At 40.8% G+C, this 16,037-nt stretch overlaps 1 protein-coding gene across 1 annotated transcript; it reads right to left on the reverse strand.

Annotated features, from left to right (window-relative positions):
* Positions 1-213: 213 nt before the first annotated feature.
* cahz (carbonic anhydrase) lies at positions 214-9,539 on the reverse strand. The gene is made up of 7 exons (XM_026150266.2): positions 9,327-9,539; positions 7,938-8,135; positions 5,881-5,999; positions 5,638-5,730; positions 5,482-5,544; positions 5,158-5,313; positions 214-1,625 (listed from the first exon to the last, which is right to left on the reverse strand). Exons 1-7 carry the CDS (start codon positions 9,358-9,360, stop codon positions 1,506-1,508), a joined length of 783 nt encoding a protein of 260 aa, XP_026006051.1. The 5' UTR covers positions 9,361-9,539; the 3' UTR covers positions 214-1,505.
* Between the last annotated feature and the right edge of the window lie 6,498 nt (positions 9,540-16,037).

Genomic DNA, 16,037 nt, shown 5'->3' on the forward strand with positions numbered 1-16,037 from the left:
AATCCTTGATCCTTCACTGATAATTTACTAAAGAAGTAAAAACTAAACCTGCTAAATGATGCAAGTGAGAAGATCACTTTTATTCTTTAACAAGAGATTTTAAGATAAGTCTTCCTCTGGAAACCAAGCATATATAAAATGAACTGTAGTAAATCCAGTTAATTCCCAAAAGAAGAACAAATATTGCTGTGAAATAAGACAATAATACATATGTTTTTGAAATTGTTGCACTTTTCCATTTATTAAGTGAAAGAGTCTCACAGGCATTTACACGTGTAATGTGACTATAAGCAGTTAAACCTGTTTTACTATAGATACACCCTAAAACAATTGATATGAAAAACAAAACTTACATTGCTCTGGTCTCTCATAAATACCTGCTATTTATTTAAGCTTAGTTAAATGGAGAATAAGTTAAAGGCACTGAAAAAAAGAGTAAAAAGGAACAGTGCTCATAGCCATAAAATGATGCCACTTTCTTTCCAATTTGTCTTAAAGACAGCAGTTAAGGCACTGTGGTGACCAGTAAACAAACAAACCAAAAAAAGAAAGAATGGAAAAATAGCCTTCAAGACCGTGGTTAAGGCACTGTGGTGACCGGTACACAAACAAACCAAAAAAAGGAAGAAAAGAAAATTAAATGACACAAATAAAATGTATTGTAGTGCCACTGAGAAGATAAGCCATATCCACAGGAATGCACATGGCCTTTGGTTGTACTATTGGTTAAAGCTAGATTAGACAGTCCTTAACAACAGACTTACTTCTGTTATTGTACCATAATGGGGGGGTCAAAAGTCAAATCTACTTACGTAAAAGCACTACCTGATAGGTGGTGGCTCCAACTGCTGTATAGTGTGTAAAATGATGAGTACGACTACAGAAGAATGTCATATCCAAGTTCAGTAACTTCCTGTTTTTGCTGACCGGTTTACTGACCAGTGGCAGAATTAGCCATCGGTAAGCCTTTGACAATCTGAGCAGCTGTCTGCAGCACAAATCACAACACAATCAATTCATAGAAAGCTTCAAAATGTTGATAAAGGCAAAGTTTAAGCACGAGGAAAGATTTAGAAGACTTTAAGAAGAACATTAAGCAGACTTTTGCTTCATAAACAGGAAACTGTTCATGAAAAGATCATTTGTGCTTTATATGACAAATTAAAAGCAAACCTAGTCTACAGTGTCTTTTTGATGAAATTGATAACAACAACTATATATTATTGTTTAGATATTAGATATTATTGTTTACTGACACTTACTTATAAATAATAATTCACTTTGGAAAGAGTTTGTTGTTGTTGTTTTAAAAATGCAGATACTGCAAAAAAAATCTATTTAATCTAATCTAACTAGAAGTCCTACATCATTGTTATTGGCTGTTACAATTTTCCATGTGATTTCAACAGAGCAACAATAAAGTAAGTAAAGCCTGCACACAGGGAACAGGAATGTTCACCAAAAGAAGAAGAAAAGAGTAAGAGGATCTGACAAGGAAGAAGGGCTTATTTGAAGGATGCGCGGACCAGGCGGCCCTTGAGAGGCTGTGGAGGGCGGTAGTTGTCCACCATGTAGCATGGAGCTTCTCCATCTCCGGTGAAGAGGAGGCTGCGAAACTTGGCCATCTAATGAGGAAGGAAAGTGACAAAGGGAGAGTAATAAAAGATCATGTTTCCATGGACTTCTGCAGAATTTTGGAGTTGCATTAGTACAATTTCTAGCAATCATCACCAAGCAGATTAGATTAGGAGATTACAAGTGAGAGGTGAATGTATACTCTGTAGTATCACCAAGGGCTGGTTATATTGATAACTTACAAAATTACAAAGTCAGTGTTGCAATGTAACCAGTTACTGTATCTAGTAAGCAAGTACACTACCTTTCAAAAAGTACTACATGATGTACATTACTTTTTAAATTTTTATAGGTGAACAAAACCATTTCACCGTAATGTTCCCACACAGACATATTTAACAAACAGCTATTTCAAATTGTAATCATCATCTAAGCCTTATTTAAAATGAAAGAAAGACGTTTGCAGTTGAGTATCATATAAAACAGCCTATTTTACGCTCACAGTGCACTTCTACCCAACAGTAATACATGCATAAGCAAATAATAAACCTTTTAATGAAATAATGTTTCATCCAACTCACATCCATTGAAGTGTCATTAATTACTGTTACATGCAAGTGGTTGGTATGTGGGAGAGGCCCATCCAATAAAAGTTTCCTCTTTAGCATTCCCTTATCATGTCAAATGGCTTTTTGGTCCAATTTGATGAAGGCATTGGTTTAACCAAACGGAAGCTAAAAGGACTTTTCTTCATACACTTTTCTGAGAACATTCACACCACTGTTTCACAGGATTCCCAGGACAGGATTAGTTGAACATCAGTGTGCTAGGACTACAATGTGGAATGAAAGATGTTAAACAATTAAATTACTAAGACAACATGGAATAATCTCACTGCAGTGTATGTGTGTGTGTGAGAGAGAGAAAGAAAGATAAATGCCGAAAGCAGTAAAATTGCTAAAATAACTATTTCACTGGGAGTGAAATAGTTATTTTAGCCTTTAGCTAGCTGGTGATCTTGAATTTACTTTAGCAGGCCAAAGTTTCCCTTTATCTGTCACTAAATACATGTTGCACTGTGTTTCAGTGTTGCTGCACTGATTTCTACTTTGTGGAAAATAACTATATCTATATATACACTCAACAAAAATATAAACGCAACACCTTTGTTACTGCTCCCATTCTCCATGGGATGGACGTAGAGACCTAAAATTCATTCCAGATACACAATATAACCATCCCTCCCAAACAGTGGTCACAAATTAGTCCAAATGTGTGGTAGTGGGCACATCTGCTATATTGAGATAATCCATCCCACCTCACAGGTGTGCCACATCAGGATGCTGATCTGACATCATGAGTAGTGCACAGGTGTACCTCAGACTGCCCACAACAAAAGGCCACCCTGGAATGTGCAGTTTTGTCTCACAGCAAAATGCCACAGATGCCACAAGCAATGAGGGAGCGTGCAATTGGCATGCTGACAGCAGGAATGTCAACCAGATCTGTCGCCCGTGCATTGAATGTTCATTTCTCAAATGGTAAATGGCCTGCATTTGTATAGTGCTTTTCTAGTCCCTAAGGACCCCAAAGCGCTTCACACTACATTCAGTCATTCACCCATTCACACACATTCACACACTGGCGATGGCAAGCTACATTGTAGCCACAGCTGCCCTGGGGCGCACTGACAGAGGCGAGGCTGCCGGACACTGGCGCCACCGGGCCCTCTGACCACCACCAGTAGGCAAACATGGGGTTAGTATCTTGCCCAAGGATATTTGGCATGCAGCCAGGAGGCAGCCTGGGATCGAACCACCAACCTTCTGATTAGTGGCTGACCTGCTCTCAACCATAAGCCGTCTCCACAGGCGTTTCAGAGAATATGGCAGCACATCCAACCGGCCTCACAACCGCAGACCTCGTGTAACCACACCAGCCCAGGACCTCCACATCCAGCAGGTTCACCTCCAAGATCGTCTGAGACCAGCCACCCAGACAGCTGCTGGAACAATTGGTTTGCACAACCAAACAATTTCTGCACAAACTGTCAGAAACCGTCTCAGGGACGCTCAACTGCATGCCCGTCGTCCTCATCGGGGTCTTGACCTGACTCCAGCTCGTCGCCGTAACAGACTTGTGTGGGCAAATGCTCACATTCGATGGCGTCTGGCACGTTGGAGAGGTGTGCGCTTCACGGATGAATCATGGTTCACATTGTTCAGGGCAGATGGCAGCTGAGAATGTCCCAGTTCTTGCATGGCCAGCATACTCACCGGACATGTCACCCATTGAGCATGTTCGGGATGTGCTTGACCGGCGTATACGACAGCGTGTACCAGTTCCCACGAATATCCAACAACCTCGCACAGCCATTGAAGTGGAGTGGACCAACATTCCACAGGCCACAATTGACAATCTGATAGACTCCATGCGACGATGTGTTGCACTGCATGAGGCAAATGGTGGTCACACCAGATACTGACCGGTTCTGGGTCCCCAGACCCCCAATAGCGCAAAAAACTGCACATTCCAGGGTGGGCTTTTGTTGTGGGCAGTCTGAGGTACACCTGTGCACTACTCATGATGTCAGATCAGCATCCTGATGTGGCACACCTGTGAGGTGGGATGGATTATCTCAATATAGCAGATGTGCCCACTACCACACATTTGGACTGATTTGTGACCACTGTTTGGGAGGGATGGTTATATTGTGTATCTGGAATGAATTTTAGGTCTCTACGTCCATCCCATGGGGAATGGGAGCAAAAACAAAAGTGTTGCGTTTATATTTTTGTTGAGTGTATGTGTGTCTTATAAATGTATGAGCACATTTAATGTTAGTGGAGAACGCTTATTGCCACCTCTGTGTGAGTTTTGTGTCACACGAGGGTTACATTCATGAGTGCAAACTGCGCCCTGGAGATACAGGCAGTCAGTGTAATCTAAGTGAAACACCAGTTACTTAAGGTTTAGACCCACCCTACTAAGTCTGATATGGCTTCTGTAACTACACTCTTGACAGTGATAATGTTTGGATCAACATTCTGGCCCCCCAAACCATGCACAACCACTAAATGAAATGTATAGTCATACAAACGTGTGTACAATTATACTGTAAAAAACAGAGTAACAGGTAAACAGCCTGTTCTCTTTAATCAACAACAATGAAATTGTGTTGATTTCATGAGTCTATGAAGCTTAATACTTTCCTTTCACTTTCCTATTTGATGTGAAAATCTTTCAGCATTCTCAGCTGACAAAATGACTAAAAAGCATGTACACATTTGTGCACATGTACTAAAGTGTATATTTTCTTTGGACTAATACACTCACACTCTGACATTCTACCTAAACCCTTATAACACTGTCGCCAAGGGCTTGCTCGTTGAGGTTATATTATTGTTGGGATTTTCTTGGTATTATTGTAGGGTTATTGTAGGGTCTTACAATATAAAGAACCTTGGGTGACTGTTGTTGTGATATAGTGTTATATAAATAAAATTGAATTGAATCAAATAGTTATAACTACACATTGCCTATGTGTGTGAAAGGGATGGGGTTGGGGGCCAAGATAAGTACTTGTGCAGGGCTGACGCTGATTGGCTCCTTAAGTACAATCCAGGTGACACTCTCCAGGAGGGGAGGAGTCGTCAAAGAGCCCTCATAGGTCCAATAATCCGGGGAACCAGGAAGAAGAGTCCTTGGATCAAAGTTAGCAAAGGTTGTCTGCTTTCCCTGTAGGCATGAGGGAAGAGAAAATGGAAGAAAGGAAATACCAAAAGAAAAACCATGATAGTGGCATCATTAGTTTCCAACGCCTTTAAACTGCTCTGCACAAACAGTACGAGCACATTTGTTTTCAGCAAACCTGTATTTTACCAATTCTGAGACAGCTGATTTTACCTTGTTCTTGATGGCATCCAAAGCATCCAGAACTTTCTGAAGGCGGGGGTTGGCAGCACCAATCTGGAACACAATGTAAAGACAACAAACTTTTATATTTAACATTTTTTGTTTTTACATTATTCATTTTGAACTTTTTAGCCTCTGACGGTTCACCTTTAGAAATACCCCCACTACAGCAAGTCCATCAGGCTTTTCAGCTGCCTCTCCAAAACTGGGGTACTTAGTGTTCCAGTGCACCAAGTGAAGCTAACAGGAAAATCAAACAAAGTTGAAATATTAAAGCACAAAGCTGAAGAAAGTAAAGTAACAACTAAATAGTTGTTTACACAACAGACCCACAAGTTGCATATTGTGTGCAACTGTTTTTAATCCTATGCAGTGTCAAGATCTTTTTACCTCACAGGGGAACTTGATGCCATTGAGAGTGTGCTCAGAGCCTCTGTTGTCACTTCCTCCCCAGTGGAAATGAAACTGCCTCAGGCGGTAGACTCCAGAAATAGGACCCCCAGTCAAGGCTAGTAATAACAGAACATCATAATCATTGGGGCCACAGTCAGGAAAGGACAGATGTTGCATGTGTTGATCTTTGTATTCAGCATTGAAAAAGCAAAAGACCCAGGATTTTCAGAGTCTGACCTGTATGAGGATAACACAGGATTTTAAGTCTTTTCTGGTTCTCAATTTTTTTGAACTTTTTGAACTGAGTAGAATGACTTAATTCTGTGTTTACTTTTACTTTTGTAATGACATGCAGTACACTGGATAAAAGGTGAACAGTAAAAGTACTAGTATAGTATAGTATAACAGGGTGGGGTACTGTAGATGTCTGTTGACCTGCAGATAATGAAATAGAGCTGATTATGATTAACTGCATGCTGACATCATCACGCTTATCTACTACAGTACATACAGCAGGGGTGGCTGCATAAACAAGACAGATAAAGCTAACTAATGCTAGGATCAACTGTAAATGTACACAATGTAGTGATGGGTCGTTCGCGAACGAAATGGCTCTTAGAGCCGACTCTTTGACGTGAACGACGCGAGCCGGCTCCTTATCGCGAGCCGTCACGTGGTTTTTTTTTTTTTTTTCTCTCAGCCTCTCTCTCGCACTTTTTTTCCGCTTCACTCTGCACGCGAGCCTTGTGCTTTACGCTGGGCAGAGGGGGAGGGGCGGTAGTTACACTCAGTAGCACAGAAACAGAGCCAGAGAGAGAGAAAGAGAGGCAGGGACAACAACATTAGAAAGGTATAGTAATCATCCACAACTATTTTCAGTTGCAGATGATAAAGGATTGAGAAAGTTTATTCATGCAGGTCCATATGACAGAGAATATGCATGTTCTTTTAGTTTTCATATTATAATTTATATTTAATTGTGTTGTGGTTTGCAGTGTTTTGTGTTCTTTTCACTTTAAATTTGTGAAAGGAAAAAGCTGAAAATTTAAATAGTTAAAACTTGAAATGTGAATAGTTGATTTTTGTATTAGATGATTTATTTATTACATTTTATGTGGAGTGAATAAATAAAAGTATATTTACGGTGGCCCCTAGAGACAAAGCACATACAAACTTCAAATCACGTACGAACTCTGAAGCATGTACAAACTCCAAAACACGTACAAACTCCAAAACACGTAAAAACACGTACAAACTCCGAAGCACATAAAAACTCAGAAGCATATAAAAACTCAAAACACGTACAAAAGACAACAGAAGTGCTCCAGGATGCTGGGCGCAGTGTTGAGCCTTTGTTATCTTGTGGCTACACAAGCCAGCAAGTACCAACGACCGGATTTGGTGTGTGGTAGTAACAGGTAAATGAACTTTTTTTTAAATTATTTGAATATATATATGAGTGCCTGTGTATAAATACACAAACAATACACACATGCTTTCAATTGTGTAATTTAAGTGATCTAGTAGCTCTGCTTTGGAAGTTCAGTTCATGCTAGAAATGTGTTTTGGAGTTTGTACGTGTTTTGTCTCTAGGGGCCACCGCATATATTTATATATAAACATATATAAATAAAACCACTTTTTTTATGTTAGTAATTCCTTTTGTGCATAATTTTATATTATTGTTAATAATAAATTAATTAAAGCAACAAAACAACCTGAAGAGCCGGTTCGGAGCCGAAAGAGCCGGCTCTTTTTAGTGAGCCGAACCGAAAGAGCCGGATCTCTAAAAAGAGCCGGAAATCCCATCACTAACACAATGACATACACTTTAGAATTTTTTAATCAAAGAGTCACATTTTCTGACCCTCTTCTACACAACTGCAATATAATGAATATTATATACTCATTACACTTTTGTCCATAAGGCTTTATAACTGTACAAAACATTAAGAAGATTGCATTGGACATCTAGACATTTATTTGATGATTTAGCCACACCTTACAAGACATAAATAACTAGATGAATATCTTTTTTGTGGCTCTGTACTTACTGGAGCTGTCTGTGTCATCCACAAAGTCCACCTGGAAGGAGTGCCCATTGTTCAGAATGCCCTTGGTGTTTGAGGGGTCGTAGCTGATTTTCAGAGCCTTCAGAGATGGGTCATAATGAGCTTCTTTAGGGATTATGTTAATGGGAGACTGCCTGTTCCCATCAGCTATGGGGAAATCTGCAGCCCATGTGTCAGGTCCTGCAAATACATGCATGTGTTAACATCACACATACGTTCCACATATGACTCTCCATGCTATACATAAGTATACTGAGAATTTTAAAATGCACCATTTCTATTGGTTTTTCAAACTGAAGTTAAATGTAAATATACGATGTTTACGACTAAGAAATGTAGAACTTATATTTAATTTCTCATTTCTGTTTATCAAGTACAAGGTCTCAAGGTTAAGGTGCTCACATCCTTTATGAGAGAGTTGAAAAATTAACACGTTTAAACGATCATACTGCTACTGACCTAAATGAGAACCTTGATGTTGAAGTTGTTTAGTTAATAAAAGCAGCAGTACCACAATACATACGATACAAATGACTTTCAAAGTATCTGAGTTCTTTCCAAGGTAAATGCTAACAGTATGAACACAGTAAGTACTGGAAATCTATTACACTTGGCACATAAATTGCTAGAGAATACCTCACATGTAGGTTAGATACAGAAACTTTCATACAATTTCTAATGAAAGGTTGTAATAGTCAAGTCTATTTATAATCCATAAATTGTAGTTTTAAAAGCCATTCTATCGAAATAAGTCTCTTCCAAAATGTCCTCAGCTCTAAATCTCAACTGTACAAAATATGTATATATACATATATATATATATATATATACACACACACACACAACATTTTCCCATTTTATTCCTGTCTATAACATCCAGGTATTATAGGCAGTGAAAATATATTCTATAAATATATAATTAAATAAATATATTACTAAATAAAACATAACAGCCCGTTTTTATTTGAACATAAAATTACAGAAAATGTGTCCCAGAGAAACAGTTATCTTAACTAATAAAACTAACAACTAACTTATCAAAACAAACCAAATTACATATTTATTTTTATTTTAAAAACTGTAATAAAATCCATTCATTAAAATACAATTATGGTTTTAATGTTTAATCATAAAGGAATAAATAAATAAGAACGCTTAGCTTCTGTAAACGATCAGGGTCTCTGTAGGTCTGCTCCTACCCCAGGCTTAGCCGCAGTGGTGTATTGTTTAAGCAATGAAATTATTATAGAAAATGGACAAATTGTTGTTTGTAATATATGCCACTGTCTACACAACTATATAGAAAACGGAGTTGAGTGGGGCAACATCCTCTCCTACAGCAAACCCGGTAGGATGCTCTAAGATCCTCACCGTTGGTCGGTTCGTATCCCCATCCATGAGACATGGCTGCTCCAACTGTAAGCTACCCTGGTACTGATTAATCCACGTCAGTCTGCCGGACGACAAAAAGGCGAAGGGTGATCTGTAATTACCACTCGCTGCGTTGCTTTATATACGCCGTGTCAGTCCTCACCCCGGTGGGTTTGGCTTGCCGCTTCTTAAGAGAGAACAGGGCAGCCATTCAGAGATGTGATGGTGGCGTCCTTTACTAGCCCAGTCCTCCTGCTCGCCTCTCCTCCCCCCTGCTTTCCTCACGATATGCGGGGTCTCACTTTTGAAACGACGTGATGGCGATTTTTCAGCCCGCTCTCTCTTCCCCTGGCAGAGAAGGATTAGTACCTGATGCGCGCACATCCTCCACACATGTATCTCTTCTAGCACCCCGCAGCGTGCCGATGCTGTCTTTCGGTGCTTCCAGCGGATCTGATATTGTGAAGCCTCTTGCCAGCTCTTGTTGGTGTAGCTTTGTGCACGGGATGTTCATGCCTTTGCACGCTCAGAGGAGCTTAGTTGTGGAGTGGAGGCTTCAGCCCCGCAGTTAAACCGTTAAACACAAGCACACTTTCCTACCAAAATAGCCCTAGTTTTCAATATCCTAAGCGAAACAGGTCAAAACGCAAATAAATAATATAATACACTTTAAACCCTAATACTCAAAGTAGTTAAATACATTGTGTAAACGTAATTTCCCCTAAAAATCTATAACTTCAATATTTTGAGTTTCTCTTTTTTCAGTGTGAGTTAATTGAAGCAATTGAAGTTATTTTGCTGAATAAGTACCAGTTAAAAATATTTCTGGTTTAGATATCTGACAGCAAACATAAAATATTTTTTAATTTTTAACATAAAGATCGAGTTCATTTTGATTTTGACATTGGACAATACAACAGAACTGCTTTGATTGGTAACTTGAAGGGTCTTAGATTTTTATTATTCTTTATATATTATAGATAGTGCTTGCCTTGCTTTCTTGTTGCCTGTATGGTGGGTGAAACTGACCCAATTTCAAATGGCAGCACACCTGAGCAGGCAGGGCTCTGGTGTATAAAACGCCCATAAACTAGCTCTGCCAGAACCTCTTGGGTTTCTTCTCTGCTTATTTTTCATGGACGCTGCTTAGCTGATAAAGCATTTCAGTTTTGTTTTTAGCACATGCTCTCTCAAATACCCTCTGTGAATTCAGACATCATGTGTTGATATGCTGACAGTCGTTCAAGCTAGGTGTCTTTATTTTATTTAACTGAAATATTGTAAAATATCAGGGGTGGCTGGAGCTCAGGTGGTAGAGCAGGTCGCCTACTAACCGGAAGGTTGGTGGTTCGATTCTAGTCTGCTCCAGTGTGCATGCCAAGTATCCTTGGACAAGATACTAATCCCAGGTTGCCCTTTGATGCATCCATTGGAGTGTGAAAGAATGTATGGTTGTTAGTTAGCACTAAATGGGTGTGATTGGGTGAATGAACAAATTGTGTAGAGTGCTCAGGTAGAGTAGAAAAGTGCTATAAGAACCAGTCCAATGGCCTCCAAACTCTATATGTGTTCTTGTTCTTTTTTTATCACATACTTTGAGCCTGGTTGTGACAAATGGAGACTCGTCTGCACAATTATCTTGTTCTCAAGTTTTTTTATTCTTAATTAAAAGCTTGGTGTGCTATTTTGTAAGCCTTCAGTGTTACATTTGTGTACACTAAATTGGCTAGTCGTATCTTTGGGTTTGCCTTTAGAGAAAGTCCGAGTTATTAGTCACAGTTTGGTCATTTGTGGTTGACTGATATTCTGGGGACTATATCTGCTGAGTATTAGCTTCAGGAGGCCTTTGGAGAAAAGCAAACTTTGCCACATTAACTTGTTAAAACCAAATCAATGAACTTCAGAATTTTGAGTTGTTTCTTGGGTTATTTGCCTATTGACAAACATATTGAGCTGATCTATAGAAGTTTTCCATCTTGCTTTGGGGACACACCTTCTAAAATGACTTGGATTGAACATATTTTGATGCGAGTAATGCAAAACTGATCCGGCAAAGATTTTAGTCTCTGAGGAAAAGAAAAAAATTCATCTTAAAGTTCAGTATATGGTAGGAAAATAACATTGCAGTGATGTCTTCATCAAGCTGGACTTCCCCTTGTCTATTGATCAAAAAATCAAAGTTGCCACAGTGTTTTACAGATTGGAGAAAGCACAGTGACTATATGGAACTAACTATATGTGGGGTAAAGGATACTAATCCTTTACCCCACATTGGAGACTGTATTGGCCAAGCTGGTGCAGTGTGAGCAAGTTTAAATGAATCTTTCACCTCAAAATATTACACACAATAGCCTACCCTATGGTAACAACAGTTTAAAATGAATCCAATTGAATTAAAAATGAAAAACAAAAGTATAACGTGTATATACATATTCACAGTTTTTGCTTAATACTTTGTTGAAGCACCTTTGACACTAATTACTACGGTGGCCCCTAGAGACAAAGCACGTACAAACTCCAAAACACTTGCAAACTCCAAAACACATGCAAACTCCAAAACATGTACAAACTCCAAAACACATGCAAACTAAAAAACACATGCAAATTCCAAAACACGTACAAACTCAAAAACACTTGCAAACTCAAAAACACATGCAAATTCCAAAACACAACGGAAGTCCTCCAGGACGCTAGGGGCAGTGTTGAGCCTTTGTTACCTAGTAACTACACAAGCCAGGAAGTACCAATGACCAGATTAGGAGTTTGCAGCCTTTTTTTTTTTTTTTTTTTTTTTTAACTTCATTTATCACATTTTAGACATACAGTCAAGTAAGGGGGTTTGCAGCCTTAAAGGCCGCATTTTAAGGCTGATTACGTCACAGCGACAAGAGAAGGCTTTCCCAATTCAAAGGCTGCTCTACATGCGGCCCTCAAATACGTCCTTAATTTCCCTGAATTTTAAGGATGGGTCGGTGTAGCCTTCATGGCCCAACATATCCCAGACTTCATAGTGCGGTGGTGGTGTGGATAATTTTGCCGAAAAAAAACGGTGGAAGCGGAGCGGAGGAAGAGTAAACTTTCAGAAGTAAGTACTGAATATTATGTCACTTATTAATGCGCAAATATTTTTTAATGACGAACATTAAACCATTATTGTTGGCCACATGTCAGGAAAGTTATGTGACATTAGCGATGTCTATACTTTCAGAATTAACTTGGTTTTAAAGCCTTTACTTTAAAAAATATATATATAGTAGGGGTGCAACGATATTCGTATCGATATTGAACCGTTCGATACAGTGCTTTCGGTTCGGTACGCATATGTATCGAACAATACAACATTTGTAATTTATTTTATCAACTTTCCTTCTGACGATGCTGTCTGTGTTCAGCGCTCAGTGAATCTGCGTTCGACTACTCCGCCTAGGCTGCACTGTCGAGCGCAGATCCACTGAGCGCTCAACACAGACAGCATAGTCAGAAGGAAGAGCGCAGGGCAAGCTAGCAAGACAGAAGTTAAGCTCTCCTTGCAACATGGACCTCCCCCACCCTCATTCAGATCTGGCGTTTGGAATTATTTTGGTTTTCATGTGACGTATGACCCTGAAGGTAAGCGAGTCATGGACTAAAGTAAAACAGTATGTTGGATGTGCCACGCAATGCTCAATTACATGGGTGGGAACTAGTGTGTTAGCGCAGTTAGCTCGTTAACGTGTTGGCCGTCTAGCCCCATGCACGGGGCGATCGGCGGTAGCTCGTTAACGGAGATTTGCCGTGTTGTGGCGTTAAGGTCATTTCAACGAGATTAACCTGAAAGCACTAGTGGGAACACAACGAATATGACTGCACATTTACGCCAACATCATCCTAGTGCAAAGACAAAAACAACAAGCATGCTACTAACTTTAGCCGAGTCATTTAGACAGCTGTTAGCACATGATTCTCCTTATGCTGCTGAGAATATAGCCCAGAAGAAGCGGATAGTATAGCTTTTATTTTGGAAAGAGACATTTCTCTGTAATAAACTCTCTTTTCCAAATATGAGTGATTCCTCAATCAGATACAGGGCTCGCAAAATCGCTAGCCCGACGTCCTGGGGCTAGCGATTTTTTTCAGACGGGCTACCAAAATCTATCTCTGCCCTGCCCGTCGGCCTATCGTAGGAAGGAAAAATATATGTCAATGCTTTTTTTCAGAATCAGAATCAGAAAGGGTTTTATTGCCAAATGTTGAGCAGGTTTACAGCATTAGGAAATTGCTGCGGTGCTTCAGTGCAAACATGCTGTCATAAATTGCGCTTAAATAGACATGAAAAAATAAAAGTAAGAATAAGAATTAAAAGTGCTACGTAGAAAGATATATGCATGAGATATACATGAGATATATACATGAGAATAAGAATTAAAAGTGCTACGTAGAAAGATATATACATGAGTGCAGGTGGTGATCAGTGCCAAACATGGAATGATGCAGTGACACAGCGTAGGGTCATGTGTTAGTGGCGGGGACAGTCATGTGGTTATTGTTCATGTGTCCAACAGCAGAGGGGAAGAAACTGTTCTTGTGGCGAGAGGTTCTGGTGCGAATGGACCGGAGCCTCCTGCCTGAGGTCAAACAGACTGTATCCAGGGTGAGAAGGGTCAGCTGAGATCCGAGCTGCACGCCGCAGTGTCCTGGAGGTGTACAGGTCCTGCAGAGATGGGAGTCTGCAGCCAATCACCTTCTCAGCAGAGCGCACAACACGCTGCAGTCTCTGTTTGTCCCTGATAGTGGCTCCAGCGTACCACACGGTGATGGAGGAGTTGAGGATGGACTCGATGATTGCGGTGTAGAATTGCATCATCGTCCGTGTTGGCAGGTTGAATTTCTTCAGCTGCCTCAGGAAGTACATCCTCTGCTGGGCTTTCTTGATGACGGAGGTGATGGTGGGCTCCCACTTCAGGTCCTGAACGATGGTGGTACCCAGGAAGCGGAATGAGTCCACAGAAGTGATGGGGGTGTCAGTCAGGATGATGGGGGGGAGTGGGGCTGTGTGCTTCCTGAAGTCCACAATAATCTCCACTGTCTTCTGGGCATTCAGCACCAGGTTGTTGTGGCTGCACCAAGACACCAGACGTTCAACCTCCCTCCTGTAGGCAGACTCATCCCCGTCCGAGATGAGCCCAATAACGGTGGTGTCATCTGCAAACTTGATTAGCTTGACAGACTGGTGGGTGGAGGTGCAGCAGTTGGTGTACAGGGAGAAGAGCAGAGGAGAAAGAACACAGCCCTGAGGGGAGCCGGTGCTGATGGTCCGAGAGTCCGAGACATTCTTTCCCAGCCTCACATGCTGCTTCCTGTCCGTCAGGAAGTCAGTGATCCACCGGCAGATGGGATCAGGCACATTCATCTGGGAAAGCTTGTCTCGGAGATGGTCTGGAAGGATGGTGTTGAAGGCAGAGCTGAAGTCCACAAACAGGATCCTGGCGTAGGTTCCTGGGGAGTCCAGATGCATTCTTTCAGAAATGTAGCTGGGTAATTATGTCATTGGCATCGGTGAGCCACTGTCAATATGTGACATATTGAAATCGCGTTTGAATTTGCGCTTGTTTTTTGCTTTCACTTTGCAAATGTCCAGGTGCCTTCTTTTGGCGCACCGGCCGGTCACGACCGGCGGGGGAAAAGTCACTCGGGTCAGAACATGGGGTGCCACCATCATCCCACTTCTGACACCAATGTGGCGAGCTCAGACAACAAGGAGACGGAGGTATCGTTTGGTCTTGCTTCCCGTGAGCTAGCCAGGGAGCACAGCCATTTATTGACATCTGCAGAAGAACACTGCCGCTAGCTAACTGCTCAGCGCGGCAACCGCACAGCAACAACAACAACACACAGGGCGCCCTCTGACCCCGGAAGGACACACCGTCGCAGCGAGAGGGCGTCACTCGTCACTATGGCAACATAAACAAAACATAACTGTACAAACAGAACCCCGAACAGCCCTGACCCGCTACAATATGCTGCTGAGAATATAGCCCAGAAGAAGCGTATAGTATAGCTTTTATTTTGGAAAGAGCCATTTCTCTGTAATAAACTCTCTTTTCCAAAGATGAGTGATTCCTCAATCAGATTTATTTTTTTAATTACTTTCAGCAACATTAAATTTAAAAACTGTACTTTTGAGTTAAAATATATATTTATAATTTTAATAAATGACAAATTAAAAAGGCATGAACATTTTTTTTGTATCGAAAAAAATATCGAACCGTGACACCAAAGTATCGAACCGAACCGAACCGTGAATTTTGTGTATCGTTGCACCCCTAATATATAGGCGACCTTAATCTTACAGAGATTGTGATGATTTTGTGGATAATTCAATTCAATTCAATTTTATTTATATAGCGCCAAATCACAACAAAAGTCGCCTCAAGGCGCTTCATAGATACAGAGAAAAACCCAACAATCATATGACCCCCTATGAGCAAGCACTTTGGCGACAGTGGGAAGGAAAAACTCCCTTTTAACAGGAAGAAACCTCCGGCAGAACCAGGCTCAGGGAGGGGCGGGGCCATCTGCTGCGACCGGTTGGGGTGAGAGAAGGAAGACAGGCTAAAGACATGCTGTGGAATTAAAGTCAGTCATATATCCACAAACACAACAAGCTGAAAGTCAGTGATGCTGCTCGGTTTGCAGTCCTGAATATCACGGCACAAGCAGGATTCACTGCAC

The sequence above is a fragment of the Astatotilapia calliptera genome, chromosome 18 (assembly GCF_964374335.1).
Source record: "Astatotilapia calliptera chromosome 18, fAstCal68.1, whole genome shotgun sequence".
NCBI classification, from domain to species: Eukaryota; Metazoa; Chordata; class Actinopteri; order Cichliformes; family Cichlidae; genus Astatotilapia; species Astatotilapia calliptera.

Excerpts from the sequence above, each read along its gene's own strand:
- cahz (XM_026150266.2), bottom strand. The coding sequence starts at position 9,360 with ATGTCTCATGGATGGGGATACGAACCGACCAACG. Across the intron at positions 5,731-5,880 it reads GCATCAAGTTCCCCTGTGAG|CTTCACTTGGTGCACTGGAA; the intron begins GTAAAAAGATCT and ends TTTTCCTGTTAG. Across the intron at positions 5,314-5,481 it reads TGGATGCCATCAAGAACAAG|GGAAAGCAGACAACCTTTGC; the intron begins GTAAAATCAGCT and ends TCATGCCTACAG.